Genomic DNA, 21,321 nt, shown 5'->3' with positions numbered 1-21,321 from the left:
CGAGAATCGAACCTGTCCATGAATGAAGTATGCTGTATAAGTATATAAGAACTCTTAGAAAATTGCAGCTTAAAACTCAGGAAATATTTTGCTGCAACACTTTAAGGAGATTTATGGTGGATAACCAGAGACTTTTTCTCATTTGTTCACTAAAAATTTTCTGCACCAGCGAGCTATACAATTTTGTAGCCAAAAGAACTAAATGTAGTTTAAGATCTACAAAGATTAATCCATTTAAATCATATATCGTTTTAAATTCCTGTTTAATAGACTAATTATTGATTAAAGTTATAGCCTCTTTACAATTTGATGAAAATTGACAAATGTGCATGCATGATCTGGAGGTTTGATTTGTGTGAAGAGCCACACATGAAGGTAGAGAAAAGGTAGCCAAGTATAAATCTAGATCTGAAAAGCAAGGTGCACTCTTGTAGAATTTAGTTGTTATAAAAACTCTGACCCGGGGTAAATTTTTTAAATACTCCTCATAGCTAATAAGTTATTACTTACACGCACCATTACCATTATAAGGCCAATTATTGGATTAAGATGTACATTGTATCACTGTACACATGACACTTTTTTTTTCATTTTGAAAATTCAGAAATAATTTCTCATGGATATTCTCATGGACACACAAGTCCAGGAATGAAATTGAAATCTAATAGTTCACAGGTACGATAAAATTAGCATTAACCATTTAAATGGTGTGTACTCGGGGTGTACATGCACTGCTGTACAGTACGTGTGATTGGCTTGTGATCTGCAAAGATATATTTAGACAATGCATGGCCATTTAAATTTGTATGGCTTTGTGTGGGGAGAGAAATATATATGTTTGGTTGTTTCCTAGTGTGGCTATGCAGGCAGGGCATCAGGAACTAGAACATTTTACTGTGAATTCAGTATTATAAGGGTCACTATGTGATGGTATCTGTTAGGTTAGTATATCAATGTCTTGTGGGTTTTTTTTATCATGCTTAACTACTATGAGTCTCTACATGCTTGTATATTTTACCCTGAGCTGTTGATAGTTTCTTAAGGCAATGATTCTTGAATTACTTTGAAGTGTTTTATGTTTAAATTTTACTAAATTCAAATATGTTTACATTGTAATCATGATACCGTATCACATTTTTTTTCCGTAGGGTTATAATTTTGGCTTATTTTAGCGGTTAGATAGTTTTCCGCCAAAATTTCAATTGCCAAATATGCATTCAATTGCGGCTTCAGTATTTGAAAGAGAGAAAACTCTTCCCTGTCTGCCAATATTTATTCCGCTAAAATTATTAGCATACCTTCTAGCCAGCAAATCGCCAAATTTTAGACCCCGTAGAATAAACCTGCTATACGGCAATTTGTAGAGAGCATTGATCATGATTTTCAGAGCAAAAATAATTTATTTACCATGCAAGCAATTTTTTATTTATAGTATAATCAGAAAATGTCAAAAATGTTGAGATAACACAATCATGAACAATTAATGGTAAAAGTTCAATTTGAAATCACACATCCATGATTGAATTTCATTAACTCAGTTATTCAGTTAATGAGTGAATTAAGGAAGTGGTAATTTTTCCTAAGACACCCGGCCATGCTGACGGGTTTTGTTTTTGTGGGTTTAAATTTTATATTCCCTTTAATACATTAACAAACTAGTAATTATATAATTAAGTTTGTTTTGTTTTTTAAAATATATATATTTATAGGTTTTCGTGGTAAAATGAAAAAGTATGAAACTTGATGTGCATGCAGCCTGTGCTTCAAATCATTGAGAATTTACAAGCAAATGAAATGTTAAATATTACAGACTAAACAATTGTAAATGTGAATGTTTGCAAATATTGCAGGAATTGAACTGAATTTTTCTGTTGGTCTGTCTGTCTGTCTTTAGCAGAGACACACCAACCACGAAACCTATACTGTTAACCTCTAGTTGCAGGTTTTTTCCAAGACATTTTGGACAAATGTCTCAAAGCAATACATATATACCCCAGCTGTCATTTTAGTGAAGGAAATTTTTGTTGTAAAATTGTGATTTCTATGACAAAAAAAAGAAGAAAGGTTTATAAACTTATGTTATTGATATTTCTCTGATGTAACATGTCCTTATATTCTGAGACCCGAAGAAAGCAATAATTTCGAGTCTATGAGTAATGATTTCAAGAATCATTCATAACATATTGCGGGAACATAACATCACACCTCCCGCGACACCTAGCAATCTACCCAGTACTGCTGCAGAAACATTGTGTGACCAGACTGGCATTTTTTAGAATGCAAGAACATATTTCATTCACAGATGAATCTAGTTTCCATCTAAACAGAGTGATGGCTGATCAAGGGTGTACTGCAGAGTTGGAAAACGCTTCTGATAGACCCTGCGTTATGCAATATCAGTCTTTTAGTGGAGGTACCGTAATGGTCTGGGGAGGCATAACTGCACATGGAAAAACTCCCTTAAATTGGTGAATCTTTGATGGGTGGAAATCTTACAGGAATTTAGTATAGGGATGAAATTATTCAACAACATGTCTTGCCTTTCTTGCAAAATCGCAGACAATAAACCATGAAGCTACAACAGCATGATGCAAGACCCCATGTTGCATGAGCTGTTCTTGACTTCCGTTGGCAATAGACTCACTATGACTGTAATACTCTTTCACCCAATAAACACGACTGGGGTGAAACGGAACATCATCTACGTAACCGTCCAGTATCCACCTAGAGCTCTGATGGAGGTGGAACTGGGTCAGGAACTAATTAAAATTAATAGAGCAACATTCCACGAGCCTTTTTGAACAATTGGATTTTGTCAATGAGATGTTGTTGTGAATCATGCATTGATGCTAATGGTGGACACTTCTGTTCTTTTTAGTGTTCCCACACATAAAATTACTCAAGACATTTAAAGTATGAGATATTTGTTTCTCATTAACACAAAGGTGTTATCAGACAGAAAAGAGCACAACATCAATGGGTCTTAATAGTATCTCTGACAAAATCCATGTTTGAAGAGATGCACAGTTACATTTTCTATGAATTTGTGTGTGTGTGTCTATATATATAATATATAATCTGTGAAGACTATTGTTCTGATTTCACAGTTTCTGAATAATGCAGCATTCAGGAGATTGTGAGAGTGATGGCCGTATTAATTTTGAAGACATTATAATTACTTCCATTTTGTTCAAGCCCTTTTGATATATCTCCTTTTCTCTTTGATGGCTTAATGCATCAGACATGGAAAACTGCAGTTTTTGTTTAAAATATGTCTTTGAAGTCCTCCCTGAGTTCATTTTAAGATAAATGTCTTTCTTGGGAACTCATTGCATAGAATTAGGTCAGGTGTATAACATGCAGATACTGATCATAAAAGAAGATCTGAGAATGATTAATTATATCTAGTACAGGATTAATTCAGATACTTAATGTTCTGAATTTATATATATTAATCATATTCTGGGTGGGGTAATACTAAGTATATGCCACACATTTATCATGTTTATGCATTTTGCACAGATACCATTATGTTAAATCAACTTGATAATTAGATATCAATGAAATTAATGAAGTAATTACATGCATTAAATTATTACATTGCAACGTAGATATATAAGTATATTATGATGTATTATTGATTTACAATCTCGTTTTCTTGCAGACTCTGGAGATGAAGAAGTGCTAATATCTCCACAAGCCGATTTACATTGAGTATACGATTGGATACGTTGAGTTGTGATAATTGGAGTGCTCGCCATGTAAAGGATTAAATGTTTGATAAATTGTCACTGCACCAGTGTAGCAGCAATGATTCTGTGTTGACAGTGTAGAATCATGAAGGATATCAGTGAGATGCCTAACGGTGATGGAGGATTCCCGCAAGATGGAAAGGAGGAGGAGGAGGGAAGAGCCAAAGAACGTAGGCTTACTCCCTACGAGCGTTTGTCAAACGATTTAACTAATGACCAAAAATGTCTCAAGGAAATCACCCTCGGAAAGAGAATAGGATTTTATCGGATTCGTGGAGAACTTGGAAGTGGAAATTTTTCTCAAGTTAAAATGGGCATTCATGCTTTAACAAAAGGTAGTCTTTGCTTCTGTTTCAGTGCTTATCAATTGATATAATTATGTCTATTGATCTAATCACAAGGGGTAGATGTCAACCCAACAGTGAGGGGGGGGGGGGATTTCAGGTGAAAGGAATATTTATAATGATTTATTTCTGATCCTTACAGAATTTGTTCTCACTTTGGTAATGGTGCATGGCTTCACCACTGAAGGTTATGTACAAAACCATGATACATTGGTACCAATAGATTTACATGTATTGATTTACTGATTAGATTGCGATTTTTAACTATTATATCAATGTTGTCAGAGACGAAAATTTAATTTTTAATGAAGAAGAATATAACCAAAGTTTTAAGTACAAAGATGCATTAAGCAGTGATAGCAAGGAATCCAATTTTAAGAGAAAATAGTACAATGAGTGTGGAACTTAAGGAGGTTCTCTAATCTCTACATTGTCATAATGGCTGACTTCCTTTTAAAACATGGATGAAAATATAAATATCAGCAATATTTGTCTATTCATTTAAAAAATTCTCGCCTAGCTGAGTAGCTCAGTAGGTTAGCACATCGACTGCTGAACTGTAGATTGCGTGTTCGAATCCAGCAGGGGTTTTAAATTTTTCTCAGATTGCTTTCTTGAAACTAAAACTGCATTTTTTGACTAAATAAAGTAAATTTGAAAGTTTTCAATTTCAAAATATTGTTGTACATATCCTCTACTTTTCATCCATATCAAATTTCTCTGGTGTAGCATACCTCCTCAAATTAGTCAATCTATAAATGGCATTTCCAATTTGAACAAGGGAGATAATTCCTGTAGATATGGTTTCGTGCAGACACATTATATTAATGGTCCAAGTTTGCCTATGCAACTATGTATATTGTATTGCTTATGGGATTTATGAGATTGGTCACTGTTCGTTGTCTTCACCTTTCATTAATATAAGTACATGTATATATAGATTTCATTAAGCTTTTTAACATAGTTCCACTCTCCTGTGACGTCATAAGATTTCGCAAAGTCAATGATTTAATAAGATTTATGCATGACAGGAGCCTTAACTTTGTTGGAGTCTTTTTCAATAGTTATTGTAAAAATCTTGTCAGCCATAAAATATTTCAAAAGTCTAAGTTATATATGAATAATCATATGTTTCAAGATATTGAATCCAAGGGCAATAACTCTGTTTTATTCAATTATTTATCAAGTTATGTGATAGATTTCATTTATTTTTCATTTTAACATTTTGTATATTTTTTAAAGAAACAGTTTCAGGAAATTGTTATGAGTACTATTATATCGTTTTAACCGATTTTTGTGAAATTTGGATAATGCTGTTTATTGGAAAATTGCAATTTTCTGATGTTGATGGTATATGTGTGCTAATTGATAAAAAAAAGTTATTAATACCACAACATACTTATTTCATCATTTTTATCTGTTACTAAGATTTATTTGTGAGAGGGTTTGGTGGTCGCCCACTTGGACACGTGGGTTTATTATTATTATTATTATTATTTGAATATTTTGAAAATTATGGAATTTGATATTATTAATTGAGGATCCTTTACCACAACACATGAATTGCAATGTACATATTTTTGGCAAATTCTCATAATTAAGAATGTCACACTAAATTCAGGGATCATTCTTGGACATACCAATAAGTAATCTAAGATTCATTGTAAAAATCATGTTATAAAAATTACCTAATTTACGGGAGATGGGGGTGGGTGTGGGGGTGGGTGTGGGTGTCCTACAGGCCACAAAAGAAAGGGAAACATTCAGTAATAGTCCTATTGGAATAGGGCATCCACAAAAATACAAAATAGTAGTTTATATCATAGAATGACTGCACATTTTCATCTTTGATGGTGCAAATTTTCACACAACGACCATGTAAAATGATTTTGTTTCAAAAGCAAGTATTTACCTGAGTTTTTCCTGTACCTTATCTGTCAGTCAATTCCTGTTACTCCATGCTCAGCACCAATAGAGGAAGTCTGAGATTGAGCAGGATGATAATTGATAAAAAAAAATTCAACTAAAAGTTTGAAGTTTACAAATACACTGCTAGTGGTATATAGATCTGTTTAAGGTGTTTAGTGTAAGTTGTCCTTTTATAAGGTGTTTAGTAAGTTGTGCTCTAAGGTGTTTAGTAAGTAGTCCTTTAAGGTGTTTAGTAAGTTGTCCTTTAAGTTGTTTAGTAAGTTGTCCTTTAAAGTGTTTAGTTAAGTTGTCCTTTAAGGTTTTTATATGGTAAAGTGTCCTTATGGTGTTTAGTAAGTTGCCCTTGATAAAGGTGTTTAGTAAGTTGCTGTTTAAGGAGGTATGATACACCAGAGAAATTTAATTTGAATGAAAGTGGAGGATATGTACAACAATATTTTGAATTTAAAAACTTTCAAAATTACTTTATTTACTCCAAAAAATGCAGTTTTTGTAGAAAGCAATCTGAAAAAAAAATTTAAAACCCCCGCTGGACTCGAACCAGCTGCGATCTAATAGTTCAGCAGTCAACGTGCTAACTTACTGAGCCACTCAGCTAGTCGATGATTTTTCAAATGAATCTAGGCAAATATAGTTGATGTTTATATTTTCATCCATGTTTTAAAAGGAAGTCAGCCATTAATACAATGTAGAGAACCTCCTTAAGGTGTTTAGTAAGTTGCTATTAAGTTCATGTGGATGTGGGTGGATCAGTTTGGATGGAATAAATCTAGAACAACTATATACAACCATCTCAGTACACAGGGGATGGAAATAACCATTCACTTGCTTTCGATGTACGTTCAAGCTAGGTCCTTATGACCATTGATAAAGTCAGGTGTTTTCTGGGTTTGTTTTTTAGCCGAGTTGCAACGAAGTTGAACTCGGCTATTGGTTTGGTGATGCGGGCGGGTGGGTGGGCAGGCGGGCGGGCGTCAACAATTGGTTTCCAGATGATAACTCGAAAAGTTTACAATCTAATCAAGTGAAACTTTGATATATTGTTGGGTACCAGGTAAGGAAGACCCCTATTGATTTTGGAGAAAATAGGTCAAAGGTCAAGGTCACAGTGACTGAAAATAGAATGAAAATTTCAGAAAAATTTGGTTTCCGGATGATAACTCAGAAAGTTTATATTCGAATCAAATGATACTTAAAGATATTGTTATGTACCAGGTAAGGAAGACCCCTATTGATTTTGGAGAAAATAGGTCAAAGGTCAAGGTCACAGTGACCGAAAATAGATTTAAAATTCCAAAATTTTGGTTTCAGGAGGATAACTCGAAAATTTTTAATTTGAATCAAATGAAACTTGGATATATTGTTGGATACCAGCAAAGCAAGGCCCCTATTGATTTTGGAGAGAAAAGGTCCAAGGTCACAGTGACCAAAAATAGATTGAAAACTTCAGACAAATATGGTTTCTGGACAGTATAACTTGAAAAGTTTAAAACTGAATCAAATGAAACTTGGTTATATTGTTGGATAGCAGGTTAGGAAGACCCCCTATTGATTTTGGAGAAAAAAGGTCAAGGTCACAGTCCTGAAAAAAGATTGAAATTTTTAGAAATATCTGGATCTGCATGATAACTCTAAAAGTTTAAATCCGAATATTCACAATTATAACTATGCCACATCATTCCTGACTTTACAATGTATCCAATGCAACTTGGCTCATGCACCCCTGGGTGTTTATATTGATTTTTTCTCTTATACATATCCTTGACTTGTTAAAATCATGCAAATACTCTATATACATTTTGAATCATGTTTAAAATCTGATCTAATGAACTTTATACTGACTGATAAATATTGATATATTATGGATTAGATCAATTTGACTTCAAGTCTGATCAATTTCATTGTTGTGTTTTGGATAGATGCCTAAAACAGGGATGTGGGTGGGGAGTTATAGCCCTGTTATTGAATTAATGGTCTCTTAATTAACTGCAACCCGGAAATTTAGGATATGCAACACAAGACCTCTGTTGTATTCTTTTTCTTTTAAAACTCATATTACCTTTGTCCCACCCCCACCCCCACCCCTCCTCTAATTTCAGTAGCTTTGCTGCCGCAATTTTACATACCTGACTCTGCCTTCATGATTTTAAAAACTTTCCCACTGGTCTTTAAGATTACTAGCTATAACAATGATTATAATAGGGATAATTTTCGATCTTTAGCAGTTTTATAGGTCCAATTCCTATAAATACTTTCTGTTATTATAAGGTTATCGTCTCTTATAGCAACAGAATAAGTCACTATTTGCAAAATTTTCGCATTTTCTTTATGCAAAAATTTACAGCATCACCATTGAGAACTAACTATGAGAATTTTCTCAACTACATGAAATAGCATTTTTATTCAGATCATGATAGCTTAACAGTGTCAGCATGATCAGAGAATGATCACCGAAAGATGACCGGTCCCTGGTGAATTTGTTTAATAGCCTATTTGGATCAGTAACATCACATCTTATTTGCCCATACACAGCATTATATGGAATATCAATAATGAGTTGTTCAGTAGGAGTGCTCAGGCACAATGGAATCAGCATTGTGGGGAAAACTCGAAATTTATATATACATGTCTGGCTTGTGACATGAAATATGACAGAATGAAAGGTTTAACAAAACATTTGTTGATCAAGTAATCTTAGAACTTGTTTTTCTGAAGACCCCAGACTAATTAATGATTAAACTTAGTCAACTGCCATCAGAGTTTGAATGTCCCTGATTCAAATGCAATCCACAAATAATGAATAGGCTTTATGGAAATATCCAGTTCTTCCAACCTTTGAAGGGATCGCAGCAGAATTTGGGGTGGAAATGTGAAGGATATGGGAAGGAAATGTGGAGGTCGCAGAAGGATATTTTCTGATCAGCAGATAGTTCAGTATTCTAGATATCCATTATTACCTTATTGTTATAGATGAAATGTTATATATTTACATTTCTAATGTTTTTGCCTTTGATATATTTTACAAATTGTATTGACCTGTTGCAGTGCCTTAGAGGTAAAAAAGCATTTGCATCGTAACTAAGAGGTTGTGAGTTCGAGCCCTGCTCGTGCCATCATGGCGGCATCAAACCTAAGACATAAACATAGATAGTGATTGCTCCTTTGCCAAATACTCGGCATTTAGAAGTGAGAATCATGGGTCTTTCGGATATGACCTTAGACATGGAAGTCGCAGCAGGTGTTGGCACGTGAAAGAACCCTCACTGCCAGTGCTTCGGCCCTGAGTGCTAAGCATACTAGGTCTAAATTTGTGGTACTTCACCTACAACTGGCAACATCTCAATATGAGTGAACATTTTTTGACAGCTAGGACATAAAAAAAACAACAAAAAAACCTCTAGAAATAGCAAAAAAAACCCACCCATTCCAAATTTGTAATGATAGCCATTTCCCTATGAATGCTTGCAGCTGTAAACAGATGGCTCAGTTAGTAGAGCACCTGACTAGAGATTCAGGGGGGAGGGGTGGGTTTGAATCCTGGTGTCTGGTCCGTTGCAATTTCTTCTTTCTGGTTACACTTTATAACCTAAGAACCAAATGAGTGGTAGAATAATCAACCCTGTCAATTAGACAACACATGTTTCCTTCTGTACTGATAATTATTTCATCAATTTATGTTTCATAGAATTTTGTGTGCCCTGTGCGAGACATTACTTTGAGAGTATGATTGTAGTTGGTCATGAATTTTCTCGTATTGAAAAAATTTCAGTTTAGTATATATACATGTAGTATAGTGGAAGATCCAATCAGTGAATTCTTCCCCTTTCTCTATTATTTTTTTATGCCCTTGTAAAAAAGTGGGGGGGGGGGGGGGGGGGGGGGGGGGGAGATAGTGATCGGAGTGTTTGTTGTATTATATTTAATTATGAGAGGATGCTCTGCTTAGTGGTAGAATAATTAAAGCATTCATTATCATAAGTAAAGATTGAATTCAAAATAGGTATGGAACAGAATTTCTTTTTAGTCCATGCTCCATTCACCATAAGATTCATAAAATCCCACCAGGTTCATTCACGGCCCAAAGTCTTAAATTCCAGAATTTATCCACTAAGTAGGAAATGAAAGGGAAAAGGGGGGGGAGGGGGAATGTCAACACAGTTATGATACCATTTCTTTGATCATTTCAATTTGATCTTATCTAATCTTGTGGAAAGTACCTCTAAAAATCATTTACCTACACTATTAACTGTAATACTCGAGAATTGATTTAGTGTAGGTGTTTACAAATTTTCAATACACACAGTGTATATACTTTTTATAAACTTCATTAGTGCCTGTGTGTGCTCTGTATATTGAAAAGTTCCTATATTAAAGTTTCTCACACAAAAAATTAAGCTATGCAAAAGATATTAGTGCTATACTGAATGATGTATTGATATCAAAAGGGAGATGATTATTCTCATAAAATAGAAAAAATACGGAGGATGCTGCATCCTCCCAAGTCAAGGGTTTCTGATCTGTCAGCTCCATCTCAAACTCTGGACTAGAAGAAGATGTGGGGAGGAATTAATGAGAGTAATGACTTGGATTCTTGGTTTACGAAGATGAGATGAATATGTTTTTGCTCAGAGAGCTATTGTCATGCCCTCAGTGTCATTCTTGGCATCTGAAACTTTTAAAGGAAAAGTTTAAATCTTGACTGTATCTTTTGAACCAAGGGGGATAGCACTTTGATATATATCACATGTTCCTCAAGAGGTCATTCATTGGATACCAAGACTTATGACCTATTAGTGACCTTTACCTTGAACTTTGATCTGCTTTTCAATCGGTTGTATCTTTTGTGGCCTTGAGCTTAAACTTTGACCTTAATTATACCTTTTGAACCAAGAGGAATTAATGGTTAGTAAAGTCAGCTTCCTGGTGAGCTACGTATTTTCTTCTGACAACGTTTGTTTTTTCCTACTTACATTATTTTTCAGACTTACTATATTGGCAAAAGCAAGGTAATGTTCCCTAGAAAAAATTCTCAATTGTCCAGAAATTCGTTTCTGATTAGGGTAATAGATGGGCATTCTATTGTGACATCTATTATGGCAATGTTTTTGCCTGACCAAACATGTTAAACAGAGGACAACCTCAGAGAGGCCGCAGGAAGTCCAAGGGTTAACCAACAGTGAGAAAAAAGGTTCTAATCAACTCCCAAGCAGAAGTGCTAATGATATAAGATTACTGCAATTGTCAAATGACCAGATCACTTACACCATCACATGGAGGTGATACCAATCCGACTAAAATCTAGTCCCTGTTTTGCGTCATCTGTGAAGGTGGGTGTTTTGAATATCATGATCAAATTTTTAAAAAAATCCATAAAGCAGTAAATTTTGATGTCAGAATTAAGTATTAAAAGGTATTATAATTTAGGTTGTTAGATATATTTTAGATTTTGAAGAAGTTCATACTTGTTTATCTACTTTTAATTAGTACAGAGGTAACCGATCTACAGCTGCCTAATTAATCCTTTAGGAGGTATGGTATAGACCATGTGATCTCTCCCAATATTTTGTCAGAGAGCTATACAGTGCTACACTAGCTTCTTAAAATGTTTTGATGGCTTGGTAGTTGGATTATACACCAGCAAATCGAAAATTCCCCAAAAGCATGAAAGGAAATGACAAGGGTTGATGAAAGCAAATTTGTGGTTCTTAAATTAAAAAAAAATATTCTCTAATCAGTGTGAATAATTTCCATGTTGAGATAGTCAAGTACTGTACAAAAAATTAGAGTCCATTTCATTGCAGTTTACAGCATCACAAAATGGGTGGTTTCAAAGCATTCCTGTGAAAATTGTCTAAAATGTCAATTTCTGAGTCAGACAGATATGTCTAGAATTAATTGTGTGCCATGTGTAAATCAAAATATTTGTAACATTATTAAAATGAAAAGTTTAAAATTTTGTAATTTGATCATGGTTCACTTTTGAGACAACCAAAAAAAAACTGTAGAAAGGTGCTGAATTTGGGTATAATTACAATACATTTTAAATCGATACTCAATGCATCACTACGAGGCCCTCGGGCAATGCCTGTAAAACATTCAAAGTAACAACTTTGATCATGTTTATAGGATTTTTCAGTCAGTAAAGGATGGCTCACAAAGTTTTTGACCCAACACTGTTTGAAAAAAAAAAATTCTCCAGAAGAACAATTATTGAAATCAGTATTGACTGCATTTAATCAGACATTTGGAGTCTTTGTGTTGTATCAGCAAAAAGAGGGGAAACCAAATACATGTTTCAATAAAAATGTGTATTTCCTAAATGCAAACAATGCAAGTGGCATTAAATAGCTCATATAACGGTTTTGGGTGGGGTGGGGATCTAATTTTTGCTATTTTGTGATGCATTTTTTGAACAAAAAATCTAGACTACATGTACCAGGTGTGTCTTTTGATGCTAATTATTGTCATTTGATTTTGTGGTTTTATTTTCACAGATTCAGAAATTTTATTTTTGTCAAAAAAATCTGTGCTGAAGTGGGTCTAATTTATAAGTACAATTTAGATGAATTTGCAGAAAACACACTACTTGTATCAAGCTGAAATCAGCTGAAAAAGTGATATGATAAAACAATTGAACTTCGGTATCTGGAACATTGATTTCTCAAATACCATATAGATATGTCGAAGTGATTTGGAAGTCCCAAGCACTTTAAAATCTTGAAGAAGTTTACCCTCAGTATCTCAAATACTCGGATATCTCAAAGTTTTCTCTCGGTCCCATTGAGTTTGAGAGAACGAGTGTGACTGTATATAAGAAATGATATCTGTCGGCTTCTAGGTGCTTTCTACATGAATATGTTCAAATCTTTGCAAGAGCAATATAGCACTCCAGGGGAGAAATTGTAGCTAATTAGAGGCATTTGTGTAACGAGCAGTAAATATCCAATGATGCTGTAAGATTAGAATACACCTACTTAACACAGTAATTTCCGTAACCAGTTGACAAGTACGGGGACCAACAGCTAAAGGTTATTCATGGTGACGTAAGAGGATTCTGAGTGTTAAGTAACGATTGGGAAACTGCTGAAGTGGGTCTAATTCTCCTGTGTGGGAGGAGGATTGATGTATCAAAGATATGTGAGACTTATTTAATATTGTCCCCGATCAACTGGTATTCAGAATTAGAGAATGAAATAGATTTCAGATAATTTTTGAATAAGTCCTGATTTCTAGATATTTGATCATCACTGTGATTAGTAATCATTGTTAATTTTCAGTAATTGAATAACACTTTAAGGTTGACGACTATTTGTCTGACTTCACCGTTACTACGATATTCCAATGTCTATAATTAAGTCATGAACAACACACCACGATATTCCAGTGTCTATAATTAAGTCATGAACAACACACTATGATATTCCAGTGTCTATATAATTAAGTCATGAACAACACACTATGATATTCCAGTGTCTATAATTAACTCATGAACAACACACCACGATATTCCAGTGTCTATATAATTAAGTCATGAACAACACACTACGATATTCCAGTGTCTATAATTAAGTCATGAACAACACACCACGATATTCCAGTGTCTATAATTAAGTCATGAACAACACACCACGATATTCCAGTGTCTATAATTAAGTCATGAACAACACACCACGATATTCCAGTGTCTATATAATTAAGTCATGAACAACACACCACGATATTCCAGTGTCTATATAATTAAGTCATGAACAACACACTATGATATTCCAGTGTCTATAATTAACTCATGAACAACACACCACGATATTCCAGTGTCTATATAATTAAGTCATGAACAACACACTACGATATTCCAGTGTCTATAATTAACTCATGAACAACACACCACAGAAAATTCTTATGGATGGAAACCAAAGAATATATATATTTATGTTTCCAATGGTTTGCCTTTGATATCTCTACAAATTGCATTAATTATAGCGATTTTCCTCATGAATTTAAATATAAGAAATAAACTTCATTTCTGAAACTACTTGAGGGTATGAACTGCAATGTTTCATGCCAGTATTCTTCATGAAGCACATGAGTAGGTTATTATTGTTTAACGTCCCTCTCGAGAATATTTCACTCATATGGAAACATCACCACTGGTGGTGAAGGGCTGCAAAATCTCGGCCTATGCTTGGCACTTACGGCCTTTGAGCAGGGAGGGATCTTTGTCATGCCACACCTGCTGTGACACGGGGCCTCGGTTTTTGTGATCGGTCTCATCTGAAGGACCGCCCCATTTAGTCGTCTTTTATGACAAGCAAGGGGTGCTGAGGACCTATTCTAACCTGGATCCCCATGGGATCACATTAGTAGAAAGTCATCTGAAAAAGAATTTGAAAGTCCTGCAGGATTCTCGAACTTGCAATCTACAATATACATTTTGTCAGCCCCAAGCAGTGAGTTAACCAGCTAGATTAAATAAGATTCAAAAGGACAAGGAGTATGCTTAACTGATATATATTTTTCTGTGTGTTTCAAAAAAAAGTCAACTACCATATAAGCAGGGTTTTTTTAAGCAAGGATTTAATTTTAGCATTATTAGCGAGAGTGATGAAATCACTAAAACTGAATATCTCTTACTCTAACAATTCATATCAGAGGTAATAGGTATCTTTCCTGGAATTAATAAAGTTGCTAATATCTTTTGCTAAATATATGTACTCATTTTAATGGGATTTAATATGCTTTTGTAATCTTACTGAAAATTCCACTTATACAGTATATTTTGTTGATGTTGACAGATGTAATTTAATATTATACTCTTTTAAAAAATCCTCAAGAAAAAGGCTTAAAGTCTGAATATATTACCCAATCCTTATTAAGCATGTATAATTAAATACTGTTTAAGTAAGGTCTTGGTATATTTGTCATTACAGAAAAGGTTGCAATAAAGATCCTAGATAAAACGAAGTTGGACCAGAAGACGCAGCGACTTTTATCTCGAGAGATCTCCAGTATGGAACGACTTCACCATCCAAACATAATCCGCCTGTACGAAGTGGTGGAGACTCTGGCCAAGCTCCACATCGTCATGGAGTATGCTGGGGGTGGAGAACTCTTCACCAAAATTTCCAACGAGGGAAAATTTCCCGAATCAGAAGCCAAACACATATTTGCTCAAACGATAGCAGGTGTTCAGCATATGGTAGGTTATCCAAGTTTGCCCGTCTTAAACAAAGCACAAACTGCTACCCAGTAATAATTCATGAAGATTGAATATGTTACAGGATGGAAATTATCTATTGTCATAAAGAAAATCCCTTAATGAATTTCTTCTCAGTTTGAGCTAATCCCATAAATAACAAGCTGATTATCTGTAATCCAGGATTAGTGGTGTAAAGACAAAATATAAATGGGTACTATATGAGGACATTTATCACCAATGTAGTATGTCTTGTTTCTGTTAATGGGATGGAGGTTTTATATTGTCTGAGGAGGGGTCTTAAATTAAAATGGATTTCTCACATAAATTTCTCTCAAAGAAAGGCCAGGTCGTGTGTGACCTTTTGAATCATAGGTGCGTTCATCTATAATAGGTATGTTCTAACACATATACTAGTGTACATGTACATATATATCCACATAATATATATTAGTGACCTATGTATGTATATAGAGACACAAATTCTATAAGTTAAATAATATGCAAATATACCATATTTCACCAGTTCGTTATACAGGTGCTTAAGGTCGATCGATCCTATGACATCACACGAGGATCGATCACCTTAAGGACTGGAGCAAGCAGGACAACTTCCCATTTATTTTGAGTATAAATTGATAGAATTGTGTGGTGTCATCTTAAAAAAATTATTGCTTGCCAAATAGGGATGCAAAAATTCTATAAATTATTCTTTCATATAAAGTCACCATTCTTTTCCGTAGGTAAGTGCATTATTCATGGTTTTTTGGGGTTTTTTTCCACTTGGATGCACTCCATGAGGTGTAGATTTTTATGCCCCCCCCCCCCCCCCCCTGTAATTGGAAATTCAGTAGTATATAGTTTTTGGATGGTCTATCTATCTCTTTGTCCACAAAAACTTTTACCTTGGCCATAACTCTTGAATGGTTAATGTTAGGGCTTTCATATTTCACACGTACCAAAATATTTGACCTCACAACCTTCACCTTTGGGTTTGACCTACTTTTGAAAAACATTAACCTTGGCCATAACTTGAATACTTAAGTGATAGGGCTTTCACATTTGTACATACCATGTGACAAGACCTTTCTTTTGGTACCAAAATTTTTGATGTTATGACCTTGACCTTTGAGTTTGACATACTTTTGAAAAACTTTAACCTTGGCCGTAACTTTTGAACAGTAAGTGCTTGGGCTTTCATATTTCACATGTGTATACGGTATACCATGGGACAAGACCTTTCTTTGGGTACCAGAGTTACTTTGCTGCCTTAAAGACATTATTTATAAAAATGGTTTCTATGTGGGATTTGTTTGTTTCATTGAAAAATTAAACACTTTTAAGTTAAAAAAAATTTGAAATATATAATATACTAGATACCCAAGGCATTAAGTCAAGATAAGGGGGAGGGGGGAGTCCTGTCTACAATCACCTGCCGTGTGTTTAGCCAATAAAGCCAAGGTTTTTTGATTTGTTAGTATTTCAGCTTTTCTTTTTTATTAATTAAAGAGATGGTTTGTAAAATGAAGAGAAAAAACAGAAAAAATGTTAAAATTCGTTTGAAATGAAACACTTATATACTTTGTGATAGTAATTATTGGGGAAAAATTGATAAAAACTGTTAAGGATTGCATATATGGTATATACATGTATGTGTTAATGAAAATTAGTATTTTGATAACACATTTAAAATCATTTCAGAAGTTAAAGTACTTTTCATTAAGTGTATCGTGGATACCAATGACGATGATGACGAATTCGCATGTACATAATGTAGCATTAATTCTCCACTCTCCTCCGTATCCAGATGACGAATTCGCATGTACATAATGTAGCATTAATTCTCCACTCTCCTCCATATCCAGATGACGAATTCGCATGTACATAATGTAGCATTAATTTTCCGCTCTCCTCCGTATCCAGATGACGAATTCACATGTACATAATGTAGCATTAATTCTCCGCTCTCCTCCGTATCCAGATGACGAATTCGCATGTACATAATGTAGCATTTAATTCTCCGCTCTCCTCCGTATCCAGATGACGAATTCGCATGTACATAATGTAGCATTTAATTCTCCGCTCTCCTCCGTATCCATGATTCATGAGATGAAATGTCATTCATCTGACTTTTATCAAGAGACCGTGAATTCCTGCAACTAAATGTTACTAGGAAATATTTATAAGCTGTTCTGAAAATACAACCTATAATTGTTGGTGGTATTGTTTTCTTTATATTTTATTCAATAAGAGCACAAATTTAATTAACACTTTGTTTTCCCACAATGGTACACGTACATGTTTGTAGGACTTTTCAGTGTTTACATTATGGGTGGCAATTATCAGCTAATGGTTCATTTCCCTCCATATTATATTTTTGGATAGACCATCACACCTTTACAAAACCTCATGCTGTTGTAATTAAACAACATCTTACAACTCATTGTATCTATTGATTGTTTAGAACTAACCTCTTAATCGATCTCTTATTATTTTGCATGATAGTGACAATAATTGATATAATGAAAACTTTCATTTTTGAATGCTTGATGTACAGAAAATAAAGGCATTTTCAAAATGGACAAACAGGTCAAATGTTATATGACAAACAGGTCAAATGTTAGACGACAAACAGGTCAAATGAAAGACGACAAATGAAAGACGACAGACAGGTCAAATGTTAGATGACAAACAGGTCAAATGTTAGACGACAAACAGGTCAAATGTTAGACGACAAACAGGTCAAATGTTAGATGACAAACAGGTCAAGTGAAAGACGACAAACAGGTCAAATGTTAGACGACAAACAGGTCAAATGTTAGACGACAAACAGGTCAAATGAAAGACACCACATTCTATTTATAGCCCATGTGTTACCAAATTTTTAATATCTAAACTGGTGACCACTTACTATCATTCCAATAACAGCGTGCCTCTTTGCTTAATTGAGCATGCAAATTTCACTCACTGATTGGTTGTGTGGTTCCAATAAACGTGAGTTTGGTTGACCACACTATGCCATTCTTTCATTGGGATTAGTGGCTGAGAACAAAAGTAAAACCTGTTTTATTGAAATCTGTGAGAAGCCTTGGCCAAACCTTTGCACTCTCGAAAAAGCGAAATGCCGCGCTGTTATTGGAAGGATTGTACATAAAATAGAAATAGTGCTGATTAAATTCTGTCTTCATCATGCCGCTAGGTTGTAAAGAATACCGGGTCACTAAATTCATGATGTCCATCGGTCTGCGTGTGTTTGTAGGAATTCTGTGTAACATATGGTTGATTTAGATACTACATTATAATCAAGACACTGCCTGATTGGTACAACGATATCACATGTACAATATTCCTAACTGGTCTGTTACTGGACAACAGCCAGGTAGCTCAGTGGCAAGATTACCTGTCATCCAGGTAAAGCAGGAATCCCAGCCATATTGTTATGATAACACCACCCACACCCCAGCTCCCTGAAACATAGTTGTGAGGCTGGCAGATTAGAATTGCACAACCATAGTATTATTATACTCCCTGAAACAGAATTGTGGGCTAGTATCAGAATGATAAGTAAGTAGCTCTGTAAATCTCGCGTTATAGGTACATATAGGGAATACATACTACTGAACTTAATCATATATGGCATCGATCTATTGATGATCCAAAGGCTGCTTGTGTTCATAATTTGATGTGTTGGTGACAGTGACTATGAATAACATTTTCTCGTCAATTCCTGTTTTAAGGAGGTACTCTACATTGTCATAATGGCTGACTTCCTTTTAAAACATGGTTTAAAATATAAATATCAGCAGTATTTGTTTATTCATTTCATAGATCATTGCCGAGGCCATCCTTAAAAAATTGTTGGTTTGCTGTTTACCTACCCACAAAATATTGTTGCACACATCCTCCACTTTTCATCCATATCAAATTTCTCTGGTGTAGCATTCCTTCTTAAGCAGTTGCAAGTGGTATTAGTATACATTGACAAAAGTTTGTCTTTCAGTACATGTATGCAGGTGACCAGTCTAATGATTTGATTGATTGATTGAATATTGTTTAATGTCCCTCTCGAGAATATTTCACTCATATGGAGACATCACCACTGCCGGTGAAGGGCTGCAAAATTTCGGCCTATGCTCGGCGCTAATGGCCTTTGAGCAGGGAGGGATCTTTATCGTGCTAAACCTGCTGTGACATGGGACCTTCAGGTTTTTGCGGTCTCATCCCAAGGACCGCCCCATTTAGTCGCCTTCTATGACAAGCAGGGGGTACTGAGGGCCTATTCTAACCCGGATCCCCACGGGATTCTAATGATTTGATGTCCCATTAGGAAAGCTCTGTTTATGTTTATCTCAATATTGATGAGTTGAGTGAAAGCTTTAACTACATGCAAGTTTATGAGTTTGGTGGGAGTGATATTCACTGTCTAGTTACAGGTAAGTTTATGAGTTTGGTGGGAGTGATATTCACTGGCTAGTTACAGGTAAGTTATTGAGTTTGGTAGGTAGGGGTTATGGATGCTCTCTAGTTACAGGTTAGTTATTGAGATTGGTAGGTAGGGGTTATGGACGTTCTTTAGTTACAGGTAAGTTATTGAGATTGGTAGGTAGGGGTTATGGACGTTCTCTAGTTACAGGTAAGTTATTGAGGTTGGTAGGTAGGGGTTATGGATGCTCTCTAGTTACAGGTAAGTTATTGAGTTTGGTAGGTATAGGGGTTATGGATGCTCTCTAGTTACAGGTAAGTTTTTGAGTTTGGTAGGTAGGGGTTATGGACGTTCTCTAGTTACAGGTAAGTTATTGAGATTGGTAGGTAGGGGTTATGGATGCTCTCTAGTTACAGGTATTGAGGTTGGTAGGTAGGGGTTATGGATGCTCTCTAGTTACAGGTAAGTTATTGAGATTGGTAGGTAGGGGTTATGGATGCTCTCTAGTTACAGGTTAGTTATTGAGATTGGTAGGTAGGGGTTATGGACGTTCTTTAGTTACAGGTAAGTTATTGAGATTGGTAGGTAGGGGTTATGGACGTTCTCTAGTTACAGGTTAGTTATTGAGATTGGTAGGTAGGGGTTATGGATGCTCTCTAGTTACAGGTAAGTTATTGAGATTGGTAGGTAGGGGTTATGGATGCTCTCTAGTTTCAGGTAAGTTATTGAGATTGGTAGGTAGGGGTTATGGACGTTCTCTAGCTACAGGTTAGTTATTGAGATTGGTAGGTAGGGGTTATGGATGCTCTCTAGTTACAGGTATTGAGGTTGGTAGGTAGGGGTTATGGATGCTCTCTAGTTACAGGTAAGTTATTGAGTTTGGTAGGTAGGGGTTATGGACGTTCTCTAGTTACAGGTAAGTTATTGAGATTGGTAGGTAGGGGTTATGGATGCTCTCTAGTTACAGGTAAGTTATTGAGTTTGGTAGGATAGGGGTTTAATATGGATGCTCTCTAGTTACAGGTAAGTTATTGAGATTGGTAGGTAGGGGTTATGGATGCTCTCTAGTTACAGGTAATGAGTTTGGTAGTGATGAAACAATGGTTGATTGTGATTATCAGTTTTCCAGACTTATTTTGTTGTGCTTGCAGATATTCATTTGATATTCAGTACATTGCTTTGCCATTACAAGTTACAGAACAAGTTTCAATTTTGTCTCGGACAAAGTTGAAAAATATTAATTCTGTACCCTGGCACCTAGCAGTTTCTGTGTTTATGATGGTCTCTAATATTAACTCAATGAGTATGATTGGTGGGGGGGGGGATATGTTCTTTAGTTAAATGTAAGTTAATGAGTTTGGTGGGAGATAGTTCTGTCTATGTTATATGCTCTCTAGTTAAATATATATGAGTTAATGAGTTTTAGTGGGAGGTACATTATTCTCTCTAAGCTATATGCTCTCTAGTTATATTTGAGTTAATGAGTTTGTTGGGAGGTATCTGTATTTTTATAATGGAAAATTGATTAAGGAAATTGTTTATTCCATGTATAAATGACTTGTCCTGTGTTTTATAACTGGATCAATTACTGAAAGAAAAGAAAATCTTAAGCATGTTCACTCCTTCAAATTCTATGAGAACCAAATATAACTAAACAAATACCCTATTTGTTTGGCCCTT

The 21,321-nt window shown here is 35.0% G+C and overlaps 1 protein-coding gene across 5 annotated transcripts in view; it reads left to right on the top strand.

Annotated features, from left to right (window-relative positions):
* The window catches only part of LOC125670786 (serine/threonine-protein kinase NIM1-like), a 35,663-nt gene that overhangs the window by 7,199 nt on the left and 7,143 nt on the right, over window positions 1-21,321 (top strand). For 4 of the 5 annotated variants that reach the window (XM_048906157.2, XM_048906160.2, XM_048906161.2 and 1 more), the window contains 2 exons: window positions 3,665-4,087; window positions 14,953-15,221. In XM_048906157.2, the coding sequence (XP_048762114.1) occupies window positions 3,838-4,087; window positions 14,953-15,221 (519 nt within the window). In that variant the 5' untranslated portion in view covers window positions 3,665-3,837. Of the gene's footprint in view, window positions 1-810; window positions 942-3,664; window positions 4,088-14,952; window positions 15,222-21,321 lie in introns of those variants that run through there. The other variant, XM_048906159.2, reaches the window with a different exon arrangement.

Source organism: Ostrea edulis, chromosome 4, assembly GCF_947568905.1.
Source record: "Ostrea edulis chromosome 4, xbOstEdul1.1, whole genome shotgun sequence".
Taxonomy (NCBI): domain Eukaryota; kingdom Metazoa; phylum Mollusca; class Bivalvia; order Ostreida; family Ostreidae; genus Ostrea; species Ostrea edulis.
This window is presented reverse-complemented; position numbering and strand designations above follow the sequence as displayed.